This window comes from Limanda limanda, chromosome 5 (assembly GCF_963576545.1).
Source record: "Limanda limanda chromosome 5, fLimLim1.1, whole genome shotgun sequence".
Taxonomy (NCBI): Eukaryota; Metazoa; Chordata; class Actinopteri; order Pleuronectiformes; family Pleuronectidae; genus Limanda; species Limanda limanda.
In genome coordinates, this window is record NC_083640.1 from 19,333,875 (window position 1) to 19,356,077 (window position 22,203).

Here is a 22,203-nt window from a genome sequence, read left to right on the forward strand (position 1 = left end):
TCAATGCATGGGAATGGGTGGAAAACATCTTTATTTCTAACAATACAGAGGTGTCGGGGCTGCTGTGCGATGGAAAACGTGCCGGGCGCCTTATTTGCATTTTTACCTGAGAATATGGATATAATCTGTGTTGGATTCAAATTTCAACTGCCAGCGTCGTTATGGTGTTTGTGCTGAAACGTAGTTACTGTTACAGAAAGTCTGGAAAGATCCTGGAAGAAATATTGAAGCAATCCACAGATGATGTGAAATAAGCAGAGAAGTCTTCTGCCGTCCTTGTGAATAATAAGCCTGCTTCAGCTCCACACATACAAAAGGAAAAGAGAGAGAGAAAAAAAGCTTGTAGTAGTGTTTTATTCATCTTTATGTAAATCCAGTCATTTACGGTTGCCTTAACAAATCAGGAATCGAGTGTGTCAACATCTATGCAGAGAAGAAAAGTGCATGTGGGGATTACAAAAGAACAGAAACAGAACAAAAACAGGCCGAGGGAGAAACTCTCCGTCGGGTAAAGTCTACAAATCCTGACAAGGGTGAAATGAACACGTTTTTTTTTTTAATTGTCTGAAGTCTCTATATTCTGTAGAAAGTTTACAGTTCTAATCAAACCCTAAGCTCAGTAAACTATTGTTCGTATCTGAGTAACAGACTGTGGAGGCCGAGCCCAGAACTGGTTCACACCATAGAAAAATACCCTGGTTATTTGCATTTGAACTGTACACTAATGACTTTCTATAGAATAGATGAAAAATGGTGGACTCTGCCCCCCCTGCCCCCCCCCAGCCTCTATTGGCTCTGGTTCGAAGCCCAGGGCAGCTGTTTTATCTTGTTTTTCCTACACCACTAAGAAAGTTAAAACCATCAACTGCAATGCTACATAACTAAAGTTACAAGTATATGCTCAAAACCAATATTAGTCTAACTATATCCTACACAGTATGATTTTATATTTATATGTATATATGTATATATGGGATCAAATAATGGGGTTTAGGGGAATCTGATAAACGCAGAGCAGGTAAACATTTCTCCCGTAAATTCCGGGTTGATTACAGGTTACTAATTCGATGGCAATTACCAACCAGTTAAGGCAACATTTCCTCCTCCGTGTCGGTCAAGGTGGTTGTGACTCTGATAATTTGACTCAGGGTCTGTGGGTAAAGGCAACATCTCTTTCATTCACTCCGTGTGACTCAAGGTGAAACTCGGTCGGTAGCAGGAAATCGACGCACGGCAAAGAAAGCAGCACGGATCCCGAGTCACACGGATGTTCATTTCAGCGTCACATCACATATAGCCTCCATCTCCAGCTGAAAAAATACATATGTTGAGGTTCTCAATGTAAACATGCACTTTTAGATTATAATCAATGCCATTTTCCTGCCGTGAACTACCAGGGTTTTCACTGCTTCTGGTCTGAATATCTTTTTTTCCTCCTCCTGTACCACAACAGTCGCATATTGAGTCACAGCAAAGAGCTCTGTCCTTCAAATGGAGCCTTGGCAACAATGTCAATGAATACGAGTCCACAGGGGCTTCCAACACTGAACTAAACATCCAAGAAAGAAAGGAAGAATTCTAAACGGACCAAATAAACATTAGAGATCTCGCCATATTCCGTAAAGTGAGGTCCGAGGCCCGGGTTTGTCTTCTGGACTGAAGTATTCCGAGGTTTCCACGAGATCTCAGAGTCTCTACTCGGTGTTGTGTGAGCTCAGTGCAGCAGGAGAGTCAGTCTGGAGGAAGTGGACTGGGTTCTGAAACACTGGTTCCACTGGGAGTAATAAACCATTTGTTTCTTTCATTCAGAACAATTCTGGTCAACTACTTTAGAGACGTTGTTTTCACCTCACAAGTTCAAAAAACTTCGCTCATGCTTCTTCACCTCCTCTCCATCTAAACAGTCATGGAGGACTTAACATGTGTGAGGTTGAATTCTCACTTAGTGCACTGGTCTGCACCAATAAGCACTGGGCTCTAGTCAAAGAAAGTACACAAGGTTGTTATCTGACCTAAAGGTGACGAGAACTATACACACTGACAGGTGGGTGCATATCATCTCAATTATAAAACATGAGGAGGCCCCATATCTGATTGAGATATCTAAAATGGGAGATTTGCCTGAAATGAAACAGGTGACGGACCAGACCTGTGGGTGGTTGTGTGTGTGAGTGTGTGTGTGTGTGTGTGTGTGTGTGTGTGTAGCTACAGGTTCACATGCATGTTTCAACAGTGGATGAGAAGCAAACATTTATGTGCTGCATTTTGTGTTTGTACACAGAAAGGACCTGTGTGTGTGTGGGGGTCTTTGTGTGTGTGTGTGCGTGTCTGTGTCTGTGTGTGTGCCTGTGTGTGTCTATGCGTGTGTGTGTGTGTGTGTGTGATCCAGCACAGCAGCTACGAAGTGTTCGATGTGTTGGGGCTCCAGCCCATTTGATAAGCTCTTTCCAGGGTTCTCTTGCAGTCCTGCATCACCGTGCTGAACACAATGTGAGGGTACTGGACCACGAGCCTCTCCACAGTCTCCTCGTTCACCTGCAAAACACACACACACACACAAGGCTGTGAGAAAACTATGTCCACGTCTCAAATCGGATACTGACTGATACTACAGTTAGAACACTGTGTACACGGTATAGTCACATTTTGAAAGATGTTGAATCAAATACTGCAACATTTCACCATGATAATCACCCACCCAAAATATCAACTGACTCATGTACTTGGACTTGAAAGCCACATTTTGCTTTCCTCTGTTTGTTTGCCCTGTTTCACACATCATGGAAGTTACACTGCCACCAATTTCACAAGTTTCACAAATGAGTATCCTCTGAAGTCCACAAATAAATCAGTTCATTTCGGAATATCAGTATTGCAATGATTTTCCAAGGAATCCTGGGTAAATATCTATAAAACAGAGGCAATCGGCTTAAAAACTTAAAGTGTCGCAGAAATACGGCTTTGCCTGTAATAAATACAGATTTTTAAATGACTTCATTTCACCGAGTAATTTAAACTCTGTCGAGTGTCTCAGCATTGCTCCATGATGCCTCATTAAGATAATCGGAAATGCAGATTTCACCATTAGTGCCCAGTCCAAATGGCACTGTACTAGAATAAAATGAAGAGAAGGCAATTTCTAAAGAGCCCACAGTGAATGCACATATGCACGCGCACGCGCGCGCGCACACACACACACACACACACACACACACACACACACACACACACACACACACACACACACACACACACACACACACACACACACACACACACACACACACACACACACACACACACACACACACACACACACACACACACACACACACACCTGGACTATGGTGATGGGCTCAGCACCAGAGGACATCTGAGCTCACCGGGCTAATGAGGCCTCCTTGTTCCTCAGAGGACACGAGAGACAAGCAGCAAATGGTCTCTCCGGCCCGTCTGTGCCCGTCCGACACTCCATCACCGACAGCCGAGAGTGAGAGAGTCAGAGGATCTGACAAAGAGCAGAGGCAGACTAACCCTGGAGACCTAGTGGGGTTAACCGCAACCCACCCAGAACCAACCCCCGCCCACCCGTGAGTGTGACACTTTCCAGGGGAAATGATGTATAAACACTCACACACATGTTGAGCACACAGTCATCCATTGTTGCCAAAGCAGTGACAAAGTGGTTCACACTTTCCCCTGAGTTCACTGCCCTGAGAGCTCTCTGGTTTCTGGGGGAGAAAAGTCTCGCATGGTAGGAGTTCTTGGAATCTGGCTCAGGTTATGATCCGTTATCGTTGTTGTTTTTCTGTCAAATTCTTTCTTTCACAATTTTCTCTAAAAGGTGGGAAACAGCAATTTGCTGTCAAGTAAAGAACTCGAGAAAACAAATGGGCAGATGGACCACCGATGTTTCTCGGGTCACGGAAGAAAGGAAGATGGAAACTTTGCACAGCACCAGTGAATCCAATAGGACTTAAAGACAACAACAGCCTGTTAGCGTTACTTCTGATTGCCAACGAAGAACCAGAGAGCTGGAGTGTGTGATGCCAACACACAGAAGCTTGACAGGGGGAAAAACTAAAATCAAAATCTCAGGGTGAAGTCTTTCTTATTTTCTTCTGAAGTCTGTTTTTCTGCTCACACGCTGAGAGAAAATGTCTGAGAATAATTCTCAGAAGCTCCGTGCTTCAGTTCTTTCTCGGGGGCTGAAGAGAAAGACAACAGAACCTGGCTTTTTAATTTGAACTAATTCTCCACCACTAGCACTTAAAAGCTGCATTAAATCCTGAGGTAAAAGTGGAAATGAGTAAATTCCTGCATTGCCGTCAGTGCTGTGATCAAAGGTTCGTTTCGCGGATGCATTAATAAAACAGTGTTTCAGGATATTGCCTTAAAGAATCCACATGATTATTATTGAATAATGAGATTTCCAAGTGTCAGATTAGAAAAAAACAAGGAGTTCTATTTCCTCTTTTCCTGAGAAGACCAAACTGAAGTGAAGCAGTAATGTTCTTTATAGTGAAATAAAACACTTTCATCCGGAAGGTTTATAACACAAGGCATGAAAGAAAATATAACACTGAACAATTTTCTTGCAATGCTGTGAATCTCAGCCCCATTTTCTAAAAGATTTACAAGAAGAGCGTTTTAAGCCACGGGTCTATTCAGGTCCTGTAATGAATTTTCAATCAATCTATAAAGAAATACTGTAAATGTTCAGAAAATACAGTTAAACTTTGGGTTAGAAATTTGAATTGAGATATTGACAAGCTGATACAACCGCACATCTCTTCTTCCACACCAACAGCAGTGGTCTGCCTACAAAGATGGCCGCATGTGGTCTCTATCGGGGACGGAAGCAGGAGAGCAGCTTAACGACGGCCTCTAAAAGCCGTTACTGCGGAGAAGCCTTGAGTTTGTTATGACATACGACTGAGCCTCATTAGCAGATAAAATGACAAAGCCCTGATTGCCTCGTGAACATATTACGCCACATTCTTGAAAAGAGAATAAAACACCCCCAGCCCGTTAATCATGGCTTAATTACAATTAAAACCGATCTAAAGAATAGACCTGTCAAACTGATGGGAGGCCATAACATTCATTAATGCTCATTTAGTGCGGCTCCACTTGCTGCGCAAACACGGCTCACGCAAAATGGCTCCCAATCAGAATGCTGAATCATTTCCTAATTGCTGCTCGCGGCAGCACTAAATGTTTGAGTTGCAGCAGCATCACTTGGATGGAAATCATTAAAAGACTAACTGTTGCACTGACCTGTGCTGCTGTTGTTGTTGGAAACACCGAGCCGAAAACAAACCCTGCGTCACATCAGTGTTTTCATGTTTCTATTAAAACAGGCTTCAACAATGTAATTACTGTCACATAACATGGTTTTGCAATAATTGGAATTCAGACATATGATTACAGCAGAGGCAAAAGGCAAAAAAGAAAACAAACAACTAATTCTACTTTCAATCAAATCCAACACCATAAACATTTTCAAGTTACAATACAGTAAAAGAAAGTCCTTGTAGCTCCTTCACTGCAGCTATCTCGCACCAACTGGGATGAGCACGGGAATGGTAAGCCCCTCCGCGTCAAAATGCGACCCGAGCCAAATGCTTTGCACAATCACAGGCACATCCAGTGTAAATAAATCAAGTAGATATCCCAGCCCAACGAGGCCAAACTCCACCCAAAAACAAATAACATTTCATCATATCATATCCGAACAAGGCCTCAGGCTCGGGTCAGGAATCCACACTCAATAAAGTGACCCTGAAGTCTTTGGTCGATAAATTAATGTTGTTAAACTTTATTTCTGGGCTCTTTTAGCCCAGAGCCCATCAGACTCTCAGTGGGCCGGCCGAGCGGCTAACTGCTAGCTAGCATTGTTTGTCTTTGCAGTCTTGATGTTTTAGGTGTAGCCCACGGACAGTGTAAAATAATAAAGATGTGTCCACCCGGGTGTAATTTTTAAATCACTGCCGACTGAAGCCGGAGCCATTTTGCTTTATTAACATGGGGCCAGTTGTGTTTCACAGGGAGGGACTCACATTCACTCGCACACGCACGTGCACTAACACGAACGTGCGCCCGTACCAAAACAAAGAACAGAGAAGCTCGGATCACAACCAGACATGGAATGTGACTTCATTCTCTGGTCAGGACGCCGTTACTCCACTATATCTTTACATAGAAAATAGCGGTTGGCTGCTGTGCCCATGTTTAACATCTCTTTACTCTTTACTTTACTGGCATCTTTGAAACAACTTCTTGCTGGTGCACAGAAAATCTTGTTGACAGAGGCACACACACGTCATCCATTAACTCTCCTCCGCTGCACCAGTCTGACAACCAGAGTTACTGTAGGTCTCCTCAGGTCTAAACACAACAGCCCACTGTGAAAGAAAGCCTTTCCTCGTCGGTTCCCAGAGCTCACAGCCACAATCCTCTTTCCAGAACACGCCAATGTGCCCTTTGCATGGCTCTGGTATGTCGAATGAGGAGTGATGACATCACCACACCTGCTTGGTATTTGCGGCTTCGAGCTGATGTTGGACACAAAGGTCAGACCGAGCGCTGTGGGTAACTTGCTGGCAGAGACGGGCGTCCTCTGGTTACATGTGCTCTGCCACAGACTTTAAAACGGTGATTCAGCTGTTTCTTCCTGGAGTGAAATTTTGTTACTGGGCAAAAACTGTGCATAACAATATTTTGTTGCTAAGCAACATAAGCTTAAAAATGCCATCATAAGTCACTGGAGGTTCTGGTGACTGGAATTGCTCCTGCATCAATGTTTTCCTTTCTGTTAGCCCATACAGTCGTGATCACTGTACCATACCGGACCATACTGTACAGCCCCTCCCACAAACCGGCTGCCAAGTCTATGATAGAGCAGATCGCTAACCACTGATGATTCTAATCTTTGAGAAGCATCTGGGAGCACAGCCACAGCGATCTGGAGCAAGGCCTATACTTATGATATTTTCCCCCATTTTAACTTCAAAGATGCTGTCCTGTAGATCTAAGTGCGGAGTAATGCGTGCTGACGGGTAATGTGCCGTTGTCAGGGTTTGTGAGAGGGCGAGAGCGGATGAAGGGAAAACAAAAAAGATGTATGTCTGATACACAGTTCAGCAAAAAGCACCTTTTATTTGAACATGCTGTACAGTAAACATGAAAAGTTTATAGGGTTGTGTGTCTGTGTGTGTGTGTGTGTGTGTGTGACTGAGCGCCTGTTGACAACTGCTCCTCTGCCTTTACATGTGACTCAAAGTCCCTGAACTGACCTCTGTTCTCTCCTGGAGAGCTCTTATGGGCTGTAACAGTGAGCTGCCTCATTTTCCTCTTTTTTTAAGACTAATCCTCTGATGCAAATGCACTCTATCACCACGTAAAATATACATTTACCGCAAATGCAGGGCCTTCCCCCGGTAAGAAGCACAGTAAAACACGTCGTAAAGATGACTAATGCCACAGCAGTTCACATTCTCAGTGGGAAGAAGAACAGGGTCGTAAATCGATAATCAGATACACAAACACGGAGATGCATATCATATTAGACTGGCGTGGTGAGAACACCCTCTGAGTGCTCCCAGCAATCAAGGGAGGGAAATGGAATAAAGAGAGAGGGAACGACTTTAGGAAATAGAATACTGAAAAAATACGGCCTCCGCTCCTTCAGAATATATCAAAACCCACTGAGTGCCAGATTGAATGTAGCAACAACCACCCTGAGAAAAAGGCGATAAAACACTGACTGTTCACACTTCAGAGGTGAATTTAAAAAATAATAGACACGCATGCAAATATCAGGAAACAAAGACATGCTCAGTGATCCTTTCTACATGACTTTAAGTGTGGTAAGAAAAATGGTTCTATTCCTTTTTATATCTTCCATGTTTTCATTAACCTCAGCGCAGATCTGTGTGTTTCTTCTTTCCTTTCCTCCTCCTCTCGTTTTCTTTGGCCATGTGGCATCCATTGCTAGTACCAGGCCCATAAAGAGAGACAAATACCCCCCGTTCCCTGTCTACTCCCATGTAGAGAGTGTATCAGTCAACCAGTAAATACATTTGGGGTAAATGTTTAAAAAGCCTATTTAGGCAGCAGAAGAATGCAGTGCATCAAGGCCCCAGTAAAAGGCAGCCTGAACAAGCCTGGATTTAAACAGCCAGATTTATAGCCTTCTTTAAACTGCTCAGAGGAAAAGCCCCAGTTGTAAAGTTTCTAAACGAGTGACTGGACAATTGAAAGATAGTTCTCAGTGTCTGATAAGAAGATGAAGGGGGACTGGATGGAGAAGAAAGAAAAGAGGATTTTAGAAGTAGAGCGACAGAAAAGAGGCTGCCACCAACTTATTCCAGAGGATTCAATATTTCTAAATGAACTATCGATGCATTGGCTTGGGAGCTTACGGAATAGACTGCGCTTTACCGAGGAAAAGCCTGTGCTCAAACATTTTGATTTTGTGTCAAAAAGCCGAGCGCCCCCCCTCACAGAAATCTGCAGAGCATGCCTCTGAATGTGCTTTTAAGGAACCAGGTCAGGCACCGCTTGCGACAACTAAGGTCTGGTCCCGCTCACACAACCTCATCCCTGCACAATATCAGACAGCGGCAGGGTGTCAGTGCGTGCACACACACACACACACACACTGAGAGCAACAGGGGCTCAACTGAACAGGGTCAGAGAGAGAGAGGTTCTGGAGGCCAGGTTTGTAAACCCCACACTCCATCACGCGTGACAAAGGTAACTAAAGGAATGTGTACGAGGCTCAGTCCAATCCCTCTCTCTGCGCCGGGCTTCTTATCTCTGCAGACTGGAGCAAAACATTCCATAACTCGAGAGGCTTAACACAATTTATTTGTTAATCTCAGAAAAGAAAACATTGTAAAACACTGTCGCAGCTTCATCTTATTAAGGCAGAAGTAACACAGAACTAATTAAGAGGGGATGCGTATGGTGACACACAAAAAAAAGCCTCAGAGTTAGATTTAATTTTCTTGTAGCAATCATGTTCATAATTGTCTGTTTTTCGTTTGCATGAAATACTGTAATAACTTGAAACCACTGCTTGGAAAGACAGTCAATTATCTGGAATATAAAGAAACTAAATAAAGTGAATATTTGGTGCAAGTACGACTCATTTTAATTTTAAAATAAGAAACAGTAAGTTATAATTTATTATCATATTATAGAATTATTACTGGAACTATGATCACACACATAGCATCCCATACAATAAGGAATATGATGGTATAAAGAACAATGATTACTAATATTAATTTATGTTTCTATTTATAAAGGATTTTATAAAGTGCTAAACTAAAAATAATATCAAATAAATAAATAGAATAAAGTACAATTAGAAAATATTAAAAAACAAATAGAGGTACATGAAACAAAAAAAACATGTGAAGTTGTTACAAGAATAAATAAGATAAAGATAAAACTTATTTCAGCAGGCCATGCTGTTCTCCCTCTGAGTCTAAATCACAGTCTGTACAGTCGGGTCGGGTCAGATGTCGGTCGCTCTGTTGCCGTGGTTCTTGGATCCGTGTCAATATATATGAGGTGTTTCGGGTGATTAGACGTTTCACCACAAGCTTCGCTGAAAGAAATGTGGTTTTTTGAGGCAAGGCAGACACTGAAATGCGAAGTGGTTGGTGGAGGTCGACTGCATTTGGAATTGGGTCTAATTAACCGCTGTGTGTATTCTGGACCAGGTCTGACTGCAGAGGCCTCTTCAGACCGGGCCTCTCTGTACGCGGAAGTCCATTGATTTGCATTGGTTTCATTCACATCATCAGAATCAATAATGCATCAGCAGAAGCTCATTAAAGAAACAAAGAGAGTAAGTGGATGTAAAGAGGACAATGAAAACCAGGGCTGTTGATCTTCAAATGGCAAAAAGCACAATGTGGTCAGGTGGGTGATCACACACTTATCTTACAACTGTTGTGAGGACACTCATTTAGATAACGCATTACCTTGCCCCTTACTTTAACCTTAGCCATCATAAATAAATTCCTAATGCTAATCTTAACCTAACCCTTACCCTTAAATTTAATGATTTACCTTATGTGGACTTGCTTTTTTGCCCCCATAAGGAGCACGCCTCCCCAATAATAACCTGACTGTGTAAACAGGATTAGGTCCCCGCAACATGAGTAACACCGAGACCAAACACACACACACAGCTCCAGAAACCGTAGGAACACATTCCAGAGCAGCTTACCGGAGGGTCAGACACACGCAGTATTAATAAGAATCACAACAGAGCTACTGTGTTTAATTTCTTTGCCTCGCATGACTCCCTTGTTCTTCAGAATACATAAACAACAAGGACGACTCGACTCCACGTCCTTTCAAAGCACGCCATGATAGACAATTCATAGCCACTGGTTGAAGTTACAAGCCAGGCAGTAAGCAGCACCCCCCCATCTCATCAGTAAGCACAATGCGTGGACACCACCTACCGCAGCGTGAATATCCTGCATTACGGGTTAATTCTGAATATTCAAGTGAGAGCACCGCAATTAAAGTTGAGCTCTTCCATATTTAAAATGTCAACGAAAAAACGGTGTGTTCACACATATCAGCTTTTTGTTCGCCGCCATCGGGACAAGCTCAAATCTTGACAGCATGATGAATCTTTATCTCTGCTTTCAGAATTTAAAAAATGTTCCTTTCGTCAAATGTTAACTGAGCAGCCACAGGTCATAGAAACTCTTTTCCTGGCTGCAAATCAGCATAACTTCTGTTTTTTAAGCTTTTACATCCACTGGCAATCTATTATAAAGCTGGACATCAATCAAAAGCTTAATCGATCCCCCCGAAAAAAAATCCCAAGTTCGTCTGGACGTATTCAATTTGTACGGACGTAGCTTTCAGCGAGGGGAGTAACATTGTCATTAGCGTTAAAAAGCTAATTCATCACCAACATGGTCAGACATCTGCAGCTCCGGGATAAAAAGGGCTTGCGACCGACCACCTGATGTCTCTGTCAATGTCTGCGAAATGGAAAAAAAAAAGTTATTGCCCCCAAAGTGAGGATTGGCAAGTCTGAGTGTCCAGACCCCACTGACTCCTGTCTGCCCACGACTCCATGAGATTATGTTGACCTCCGTTGTGATGAGTAAACAGCGCTGGATGAGGGGGGGGGGGGGAGAGGGATAAAAAGGGGGGCAGGATGAAAAACAAACCGGGGGGGGGGGGGGACTTGAATGAACTAATTGAATGAACAAAAGATGTGAGCGGCATCCACAAATTCAAACAACCTTGGCTGTCCTTGCTCGGAGGAGGGCGAGGGAGGGAGCGGCGCAGAAACAAAAAGAGGGGTGAGGAACAAAGAGAGGATTAGGTGGAGGGAGGGCAACACAGGTATTTGTGTGTGCAGCCATTTTTTCAGACAGGAATCTCTGCATATAGCGTCCAGACTTTTGCCGGGGAGTATGGCCACACATGAAGAACGCAGCGGGAGGTTCTCCGCTCAGACGCGGTGACAACAACACGGGACTCAGGAGCATTCAGGTGAGGGGGGGGGGGCACGGCCTGCAGGAGGGAGGAAGTAATGAATAAATTCCACTTCGGAGATCGTGTTTTTGTTTACAGCTCATTGACACCAGCGTCGGGCTCTTATCACCACAAGCTCTCCACTCTCGCCGTTTCTCAAGTTGACACCTTGGGTGAAGTATTCCATGTGAACGGCTCCTCTTTCTCACAGTGAGATATTTGTATTCTTTAGGGTTTTTCCAGTTTTCCAGCGTTTGTCAAGTGTTGAGAAACTTGTCCACTCATTCGCAGTGACTCGCCTGCTGCACTCTCTCATGGGCTCATTCAGACATTATCCAGAGTTGTTACTAAGGGCCTGGTTGGAAAACTAGAGAGAGTTTCTCCTCCTGGCCTCCAAGAAAAATGTCTGTACATCCAGGAGAAGTCGATGTGAGAGCACAGCAGGGGACCCCCCCCCTTGGATTCACCGCGATCGACAAAATCCAGAGAGAAGAAAACGTCAACAAAGATGTCAAGGGAGTTTGTGGTGATAAGAGCCGACACAGGTGTCTGTGTGTTGTCAAAAAATCACACAATCTCCGCAGCAGAGAGAACACGTCACTTCCTGCCTCTTCCTGCTGCATCCGGCTGCTCCACCTCTCGCCTGAATAATGTGGAGGATTTGATGCTGTTGTGAACGCATCTGTGCAGAACCCCCCCGCTGCATTGTGCATGTGTGGAAGAAAAACTGGAGGTAAACTCCGTAATCAATTCTCTGGATACATGTCTGCAAACGGCTTGCGTGAGTGTGTGCCATCCAGGTGAGGTCAGATTACATGTGGGTTTTCTGGTATCTTTTTTCGTTCAAGGGCAATTGTGAGATTCCCCCTCAGACACTCAGTGAACTCTGTCGGTGTCTCACTTTATTTCGCCCTCTCTCCTTCACTGTCCCTCGCCGCTGCCCTTTCGAAACAAGATGAAGGGATGATCAGGAGGCCGCTTCAGTTAAGACCGCCAATCAATACAGCTCTTCTGCGCGCGGGGGGGGATGAGACTCCCAAGATTACACTGAAAATCACAAATGGCAAATGACTCTTTCAAACTACTTTCTCGACTTTGAACATTCAAGTCTGGCTTTGGTCAAAGCCCTGGAAAATAGGAAGCAGAAAAACCTCCCTCACTTTGTGGTGCACACGCGGCATCTCTCCCCTTAATTCCCCTCCACTTTAAGAGCCTTTAAACGGAGGATCCCTGCCGTTCACAATAACAAAACGATAACAGCACTCATCGAATAAAGTTTTTCTGAACTCCCAAACTCTCATTTCCTAAATGAGAGTTAAAATGCCTCCTAACTCGCCATACTTCATCTTTGTTTTCCTCACTCCAAACCTCCAGGCCCTGAACAATTAGGCCCTTGTTTATGTCTGCAAATTGCTGTGCCGTGCCTATCTGTGTATAGTCCCTGGCAGCTGGATGCACCGGTGGAACGACCATGTTGATTGGTATGTCTGTTCTTTTAACAAGGTCTGTCTGGTTGTTGTATCGGGGGGTGCCGCGGCGCTCGTACCCGCTCCCCAAACGGCGCTCCACCTCAGTACAGGTAATGGGAGCACACTTCGAAACTGCTTACACAAAACATTTTTTTTGGCGCCATTTGTGAAGGGAATAGTCGGGTTTGACTGTTTTGTTTCATTTGATCTAATTTCACTTTTATTTTCGCTTGGTTTGTGTCATTCGCTAAATCATTTTTTATTCCCTCCCTCACGGCCACCTCTTGTTTTACCTTCTATTTTCCTACCTCATCTCCTCCATTACGATGATAACTCTTAGTCTCTCCACCAGTCGTCCCTGAAGGGGCCGCTAGCCGTCAGTGTCATTATTTCCCGAGTCAGGCTTCGTGCTGACTGCGGGAGTTTGCCTCCCTCTCCGTTTCACAACCTAAAACGCCCATTTGTTTTCTCTCTAATGAAGTAGTGGAAAAGAAGCTGAGAAAAAAAATAAAATAGAAGACGGTGGGCTTAAAGAGGAGAAGAGCGAGGAGAGGGAGATGGTATAAAAGAGGGACGGGAAGGAGGAAGACAAAGAAGGAAGAGGGAACAGACGAAGAATAAACCCAATGAGAGAATAAAGGAGGTAAACGTGTGGAGGCTGAAACAACATCTCTGGAGAATAAGATCAAAATCCCCAAACGTGTAAATCAGCAGAGCATGAATTTTCACAAAGTGGCCAGGAGGGCAAGTTATAGAAAACAGTAACTTAACTCATATAGGAGACATATGAAAACATTGTCAAGATAAAGGGCGCAATGAGTTACCCGGTATTACACTTGGCAGTACAGTGTATTTCTGCACGAATCAATAACGCTGACTGCTGGATCCTTGCCCCTGAAACTGGACTTTTTTTTGTGGTTAGCCAAAAAGCTTAAAATGTTATAGCGTCAGGATTCTGTGAATTTGTGTGTCTGTGTGTATCTGCCCAGTCCAGTGAGCAGAATGTTGTTACTACGGCGTCAAAGTGTACCTTTCAACTTTGGTTTGAAAATGAGAGTTGACACCGGTGCACTGAGTTTTGACAGCGAAGATCTTAATACATAATATTCTATTGTGTTCGTGGAAGCGTCTGAATTCCTCCCAGCAGCAGGACCCAACATTTCACAGTGAATTTAGCGCGGAGCTGGGTTTTCTATGACACATTCACTGACATATGCGCCACTGACGAGCAAAAAATACTTTGAGAATACTTCAAAAGACTGGCACAGTGTTTATAGTTCGAAAAAGGACAAAATGAATTGAATTGATTATTTCGGGGTGAGTCTGGATCAATCGCATTCCTTCCCCTCGTCAGAACAGGGTCGCTCGGCCCTAAGGGCAGAGGGCTGTAATCATACCAGGCAGGCGGAGCACGCCATTTGCCCGAGCCTGGAGGGGGTTCTGATTTCAATGCTCCATTATGAGCTGTGTTAACAGCAAATAACATAAATTCCTCTCGGAGAACACACACTGTAACCCACACAGACACGTTGCATTTGGACATGTATAAACACTGAGACACAATGAAAATCCCTCAGACAGACGAGCCGAGAGAGGAAGGAAAAAAGAGTTGGTGGCACAAACGTACACATTCCAGCCTGTAAAGACCGTATATGGCTCTGCTGCTGGAAAGAGAGTTTAAATAAGAAAGTATTTCTCACAGATCTGTGGTGTACTCCGTCTATGTTTGTACAAAGTGAAAAAAATAGCCCTTAACTGCTTCATATCTGTTCAAATGCCAGTGGACATACAATTTGGGTTTCTCTGAATGTAAAATGTATACAGTACGGAAGCACGTTTGTATAAACTGTGACGGAGGAAATCGATCCTTCACACTGCTCCACATGAGGAGAGCCAGCTGGATCCTGTTAACAGTTCTTAAATGAATTCTACACTGTCTAAGTCCTGTGACATTCAGGGAAGCTGTTACATTAAAATTCTCAGCGTTTTGACAACTCCAAACAAATGTACACGGGCGAGGCTGCGGCGCCGAGGCAGAGAGCTGACTGGGTTTGTCCGCACCGTGTGTCAAGGTTATCACAAGACAGGAGTTGTGTGAGAGTGACGGGACCGAAACCTAACTCCACATCAGTTGGTGTGGGAGGAAGCTTTGAGAGGGAGAGAAGGGAGAAAAGAGGGGAGGGAGAGCGGAAGAAATAAGGGGCAACTGAAGCTATATTTATTTTAAATAGCCAATTGTATACTGTAGAATTTACCTGAACATGTGTAGGACCGAGGGAACGAGGAACTCAACAGGTCAGGTTGTTACTGTGGAGTTGTCACATCTAATCTCTGCAACGTTTGTCCAAGCAATTGCAGCTATTTGTTCTAAATTCCTGCAACATACACATCCTGAGCAGAAACCAACAACGTCCTTGTAAGGGAAATATCAACTTGGGTATATTTGTAATGTATTCGTAACGTCCAAAACACTGTCAACATCGCTCTCAGGAAGAAGAACTATCTGCCCTCTGAAGAACAAACTGCTCCGCATAGGTGTATATAACCAGTTATTTCCGTTATACAAACATTCAGGGTTGGTACGCAGAGCTGAATAATTCCAGGTCGCAGCTACAGTATACGTTGAGCCGGTCTGCAGTTGGTTGTTGTATAAATATTAAGATGGTTCCTCAAGTGATCAGATCCTGAGGCCGAACTAAACAAACTGAGGTTGCGACGGGTCGAGCTGACAGCGTTAGACCGATACAAATCTATCAAGCTTAAATCCTATGAAAATACCATTCAAATCTAATTAAGGACGTGTTGTGCAGCAGAGCCGTTCTTCCTGGAATCCCCACATGCTCTCGCCTCATGTTTCCATCAAATAATGTAACATTCAATACAGGAAAGGACCACAGAAGACACACTGAGGAAATAATAGTCATTTTTAGCACTGGGCTGCAGAAAGAAAAAGAAAAAAAACCGTACTTCTCATTGTAAATTAAATGTATGGGGTAAAACATGTTTAAATTGATTTGTCAATATGAAGAAGACATTCTGTGACAGAGAGAAACCCAAACTTAAGTAATTTAGCACAAGACTTTCATTATGAGCAAACCTTGTGGAATTGAGACTTATCCCCCGGCTTGTCCGTTTTCCCAGAACTGCATTAAGTGCAGAGATGAGATTAGTTTGCCCTCAGATTGAATTGGACATGCCTCTGGATTTGACTGCTGTGATACACAAATAAACCCTGATACGACATGGCCTGAGGCTGAAATGTCAAATGCAAACCAGAAAAAAAAAAAATCAAGAACAAATTGAATGTACTGCAAACAATTCAGTAAAGTACTTTTAAATACAGATTTGACTCATTTAAGAGATGCTGGGATCAAAATATTATACAAGAGGATTGAAACCTGACATTTTTCAGAGGTCAAAACAGAAATTACCGTGAAAATACACTCCAAATGTGGTGTGTAATTTGATCAGATTTCTTTGACTTGTGAATTTGAAAGCACTTGACTCCCTCAAGCAAAGCGAGGACGTGTAGGAGCAGCGAGGCCAAAAAGCTGAAACAAGTGAAACAGTCACCAGTTCAAATCAGGCAACAGCCAATCGTGACCTTGATAAAGATTTAAAAAAAGGCCTCTAAAGCTGCTTTCAGACACGCCCCGAACTCTGGACATCTCCTGAGACTGTCCATGAGGCTGTATCTGAGAGCGCAAATGTCTGAGTCAGTTGCTTGTGACTTTTCCTGCCAGCCCTCAAGTACAATGTCCCAGTCCCAGTGAGCCCATGTGACAATACAGCAGTGGGCGTGTTGGTGACATTCCTAACACATAAACTAAAAGAATACAAATACCTCAGGATGTAAAACAGGGGCCATAAATGTAAAAGACGCTGAAAAACATGTACTCTTGGAAAGACGACATGATTTGAAAATGTTTGGGATAAGGGCCAACGTAGGTGTCTTCATATGTGAAAGAGAAACTCTGTCCAGAGAATGTCCAGAAAATATGATCTGCACATTTACTGGAGTTTGCCCTGTGGGTCTTGAAATGTCGTTTCGGGGAGAGGAGCGTCAGCCACAGTAAATCCACCCATTTACTGTTTAATTCAACTGCTATCCCAAATAATTTCTAAACAAATTCAAATTGGATAAACAGAAACACGGAGGCGAGCACGAGGAGCTGCGGGATGGAGGGATGAAGAGTAGAAGTGAGCTCTGAGGAGGAGTGGAACAGCAGGCAGACCATGGTCACTGCTGCCCCTCGGCTGACTTGTATATAACCACAATTCCCCCGGTCTGTCTCTTTCATTCACCTTCTTACCTCTTTAACTCGCTCTGCAGCTCTCATTTTCACTCTGACCTCAGTAATAACAACCTCTTTCTGTTCATTTGCTTCCCTCTGAGCAATCTTCAGATTACTCCCATCCCTCTCTCTCCTCCTGAAACCTGCCTGTAACTCCCTTTCTTGCCGAACATGAAGAGAGACAACAACAACAACAGAGAAATGAGCTGCCGTGGGCTGATCTCGCTCCCACACAGGCCTGACCAATCCCCAGCAGTACTCCAGGCTCATTTGCAATGCTAAACACAGTTGTAGTACACAAAACAGAGAAGATAGAGGAGTAGGTGAAGGGGGCAACCCTGCAGTGAATGAATTCTCTGATTCAGACTTTGTAATGTACCTGAGCTGGGAAACTGTCAGACTCTTCTCTCTCTGCTCAAATCACACTCTATTACCGCTCTAATAGCACCAATTACTGCTTTATTTAGCTGTGTCTCCCCCCTAAATTCCCTCCTTCTAGCAGAGGAAGAATAATTATTTATCTTTCCGTCCTCCAGGCTAAATTATGAGTGTGAATATCCCAGTAGAAGAGAGAGAGATATGGCCGGATAAGTGAGGGGAGAGGAATGGGTGAATTCGTTGTCGGGAGGGCGGGGGCCTGCGATGGAGAGAAACTGAGAAAAATTATTATTCCAGTAAAGATGTGGGTCATTCCAGAAGAGATTTTTATTAGCATGGCTGTATTATCGATTGTTGGGTCAGCGAGTCGTGGAGGCGGGAGGGGACTAAATGAAAATGGAATCTAAGTGATCACCTGCTGTGTAATGCAGTTACTCTTTATTACTCCTAGATAAATATGATAGATACACATTCATTTCGGCAATAATGTGAATTGAGTACACCACTTCATCACTGGGACCTTACATACGGGGGTCACTGTCAGGCCCTCATATGTTTTAATTTCATTACAGTATCAATAGATAAATATGATACACCGACGTCCGTGTCACAGTTAACGATCTCCGGGTGGGCGTTTTTATCAGAGAAATCCGTCGGGTCAACCTTGAGGCTGCAACCACACAGAGAGCTCCGATTTTATAATGAAGAAATAAAAATGATGAGTTCCCAACCTGGTTAGAGGGCCGAGACGATAAGTCAGAATCTCTCCTGCTTCTTTTCTCCCCTGCCAACCTCCACTTGGGCTTTTACTGCACAGCAGGGGCTTTTAATTCTGTGCAGCCTAAAACCCAAATGTGAGATTTAGCCTCAACCTTAAAAAACTAAAGGCTCATTAAAGCATACGGATAGTTTCTGTGATAGGAGGCCCACCAGCACTGGGATTATGGCGTTGTTGTGTACAAGGCTACAGTACAAGCTGTACTCTATCAATACAAGCTAAAGTTTCGAGGTTAAGCCAGCTGTTCACTTTCCGTTCCCTGTGTGCCCTCGTCCCACTCATGTCAGCCTGAATGATCTCGTGCTAAGTGGATGCATCTGTGTTGCAGCAGCCCCACTGTGCCTGTTGGAGAGGTGGGCGGGGGGTTGCCACCACGATAGTGCGGCTAAGTGAGCCTCCATCAGGTTACTGATTGGAGGTTTTAAGAGACCAGATGAGAGTTGAAGTGTGACTTGACAAAGATCGTCCCTGAGACCCAGAGGCATCTCAGAGTGTTTAAGAGGGGTCATTATGTCCCTTGACTTCTGTTACCACCCAACCAGCTGACTCCCACATGCATCACCAACATGTGCTGGGCACAGGCGGCAGTAGCTTCACACGCTCTCCTCTGGAGAGATTTTAATTGTTCAGCTGCCGTAACCTGGAAAATCTAAGGAATTCACGTCTATCTGACTATATACAGTATGTATCCATATATATTGGTGTGTACTATTATTTTATCATCATATCCTATCCTGTACAATCAGTAATGCACAAATTCATAATGTATGATTTAATTTAGAGACAATATTAAGAGTTATTATCATCAGTATAGTGAAATATGGATCAACCTCTGTGTATATACATGTTTTTTGTGATGACGTACATGAATATGTGTTTCTGTTCACATGATATCTTCCCAGCCAATCAGAATCAGCACACTGGCAGAGGATGTAGGAGACACAGGCAGCAATTCAGAAGTGGAGCTTGAATACTTGTTTGTATAAACGTGTTCTATGAAAGTGTTGTTTACTTATTAACTATTTATTTATTGTTTATATATAGTTTTTTTTATAGATACTGTTAATGTACAATGATTTTCCCCAAACTACGATAATGTCAAGACCCTTCTGCGGTACATTTCCATCTGGCAATGCTAAAACGCAAAAAAAAATTGAACTTATCATTGATTATATTAGAATTTTGCAAAAACTCTTTAATACAGGTTTTCCCCCAAACATCTGAAGTTAAACCCTTAAAATCTGATCTACTTCATCTGAAAGCTTCTCCAGAGGCATCTTCTAAGAGAGCGCCACACATACATAACATACTGACAGGAAGGCAGACATCGGCAGACATTATGGGCTGAGCCCTGATACCTTGTCACATCTCATGAGGCCCAGGTAGCGGAGGGACTTGCTGCTCTGAGCGATCTGTGTGGCTCCCTGGTCGGTGATATCCTTACACCAGCCGGCATCCACGGTCTCTATGGTGCTGCTGTACTGGCCTATGGCTATCAGAGCTGCGGACACAGAAGGGAAGATAGAGAGATGGAGGTGGGGAAGGAGGGAGGGAGAGAGACAAGAAAAGGTGTTAGTCTGACAACCTTTTTCATGCAAATGTGGCGGCGGCGTCCTCCCACAGATACGCCGAGAAATTCGAGATGAAGCCAGGGCAAGTCATCTGGCCAGCTGTGAAACAGAATCCCAATGTTTGCACAACACCTTGAAAATGTACACACATGCACACAGGGGTGACACGCTGAAACACACACACACACACACACAAACACACAAACTTTCATACCCAGGCTTGTTCAGACTGCTGGAGGATTTATCCATTAGTGTGTTGGCATAAGTCACAGCACTGAAAGGCAAAGACACGGTGCCAGGGTAAAGTGTGACTCCATGCCAGTGTATGATTTAATTCTACTGTATGTGTGTGTATGAGTGTGTGTGTGCACTGTAGAAATGTACCACATTTTCACAGAAATCTAGAGCCAGGATAAAAAATACCCACAAAACTGTCAGTGTCTGCGGCTATGTTTTACGCACACACACACACACACACACACACACACACACACACACACACACACACACACACACACACACACACACACACACACACACACACACACACACACACACACACACACACACACACACACACACACACACACACACACACACACAAAAACAAACATACACACACACAGTTCTTTTGTGACTGTCTGAATTTAATTTGGAACGGAGTGCAAATAAAACATGTTGCTGACAAACAAGACAAGACTTAATCTTGTATAATTTATCTAAAATACAGACACACACTGTTGTATTAACACACAAACGCACACACACACACAACAGTCATCCTCATCAATCTTTGACCTGTAAATCGTTTTGCAGATGGAGAAGACCTGTGCTCCAACCAGTCAATTGACGTGTTGCTCGGTGATCGATTGGTAGGGGCTTTGTTCTCCACTCTCTCACAACCGTCACTAATGAGAGTGGGAGGGGAGCAGTAGGAGCGAGGGATGAGGGAAAGATGAAAGACGGAGGGTAAAGATGGAGGAAGCCTTTGACAGAACCTTTGAATGGTTTCCTGGCCCTGATGTTGTTTTCCCATTCGAGGAAATCCATTTCCCTTCAAACTCACTCTTTCTTTCTTTTTTTGCAATCACGCTTGAGATTCAAACGTCTCCACTTTGACAAGGGAGGGAAAAAAAATCTTTACAAATTTGTTTCCACGTTGGATATCTTCAGCTTCTCTTTTTCACTTTTTCTTTTCAAAATACCTCAACGTATTACAGTATTCGACTAACTGCACTCAGAAGAGGCGGTATTCCTCCGTCAAGGCCCCGCAGTTCCCTTTAGTTCAAACAACCTTAGAGCTCAGGACACGTTACGGTTCTCAGCTACACATTCATGGTAGCTACTGGTTTATAGCCCTATTTGTTACGATACAGAGAAAAAAAAAATACCTACACCCCTATGTAACCACATTTAAATCCAATAGAGCCACATAATTAGGTGGAGCTGCAGGAATGCACAAATTCATCGATACAACTATTTTTTTTTAACAAGAAATGTCCAATCTCCGAATACGCACCGAAACGGATACTTCCCTGACCCATCATTCATGTGTCGTGCTAATCTATCCAGTAGTTTTTGTGCAACGCTGCTAACTAACAGACAAACAGTGGAGGTACAACATGCAGTCAGCAGGCTGTTGATGTTACTGCACACTTGTTAACGTGTGCGGATGTATACGTGTATTCAGGCCTATGCTTACACGCTGGAGCCGGAGCTTATTCCCACAGGAGATGGATAAATGAATAATCTTATGCTTTTTTGGAAATAACTGCATGGATATAACCCTCTTTCCTCCTGTCCAGCTGGAGCGATGTAATGTAGAAACTCTCTCTCTCTCTCTCTCTCTCTCTCTCTCTCTCTCTCACACACACACACACACACAGTGAAATGATCTCGTGTGCTGTATGTAACATATGTAATATATAGCTTTGGGCACATGGAGTGCTCCACATGTGGTTCTTTTTGTGCTCCAGCATGCTCTTGGATGCTATACATAATAGAACATTATGGCTAAACAGGCAGTAATGCAGCTTTGAAGCTACAGTATGTTTCATGTAAATCAGCTCCGTGGGGAAGAGGCTCCAGCCGCCAGATGCTTGAAGTAGCATTACAGGGTTTTTTTCTTTGGACCAACTGCGACCTGGCAAAGTATTCTAAAAATGGAGACGTTTGGTGTGTGTAGG

The 22,203-nt window shown here is 43.7% G+C and overlaps 1 protein-coding gene across 1 annotated transcript in view; it reads right to left on the bottom strand.

The window, feature by feature from the left end:
• Positions 1 to 336: 336 nt before the first annotated feature.
• fbxl17 (F-box and leucine-rich repeat protein 17) overlaps positions 337 to 22,203 on the bottom strand; it is a 214,226-nt gene continuing 192,359 nt past the window's right edge. Inside the window, exons 10-11 of the mRNA XM_061071280.1 lie at positions 19,805 to 19,947; positions 337 to 2,535 (exon numbers count right to left, since the gene is read on the bottom strand). Coding sequence (XP_060927263.1) covers positions 2,398 to 2,535; positions 19,805 to 19,947 — 281 coding nt within the window. The 3' untranslated portion in view covers positions 337 to 2,397. The remainder of the gene's footprint in view (positions 2,536 to 19,804; positions 19,948 to 22,203) is intronic.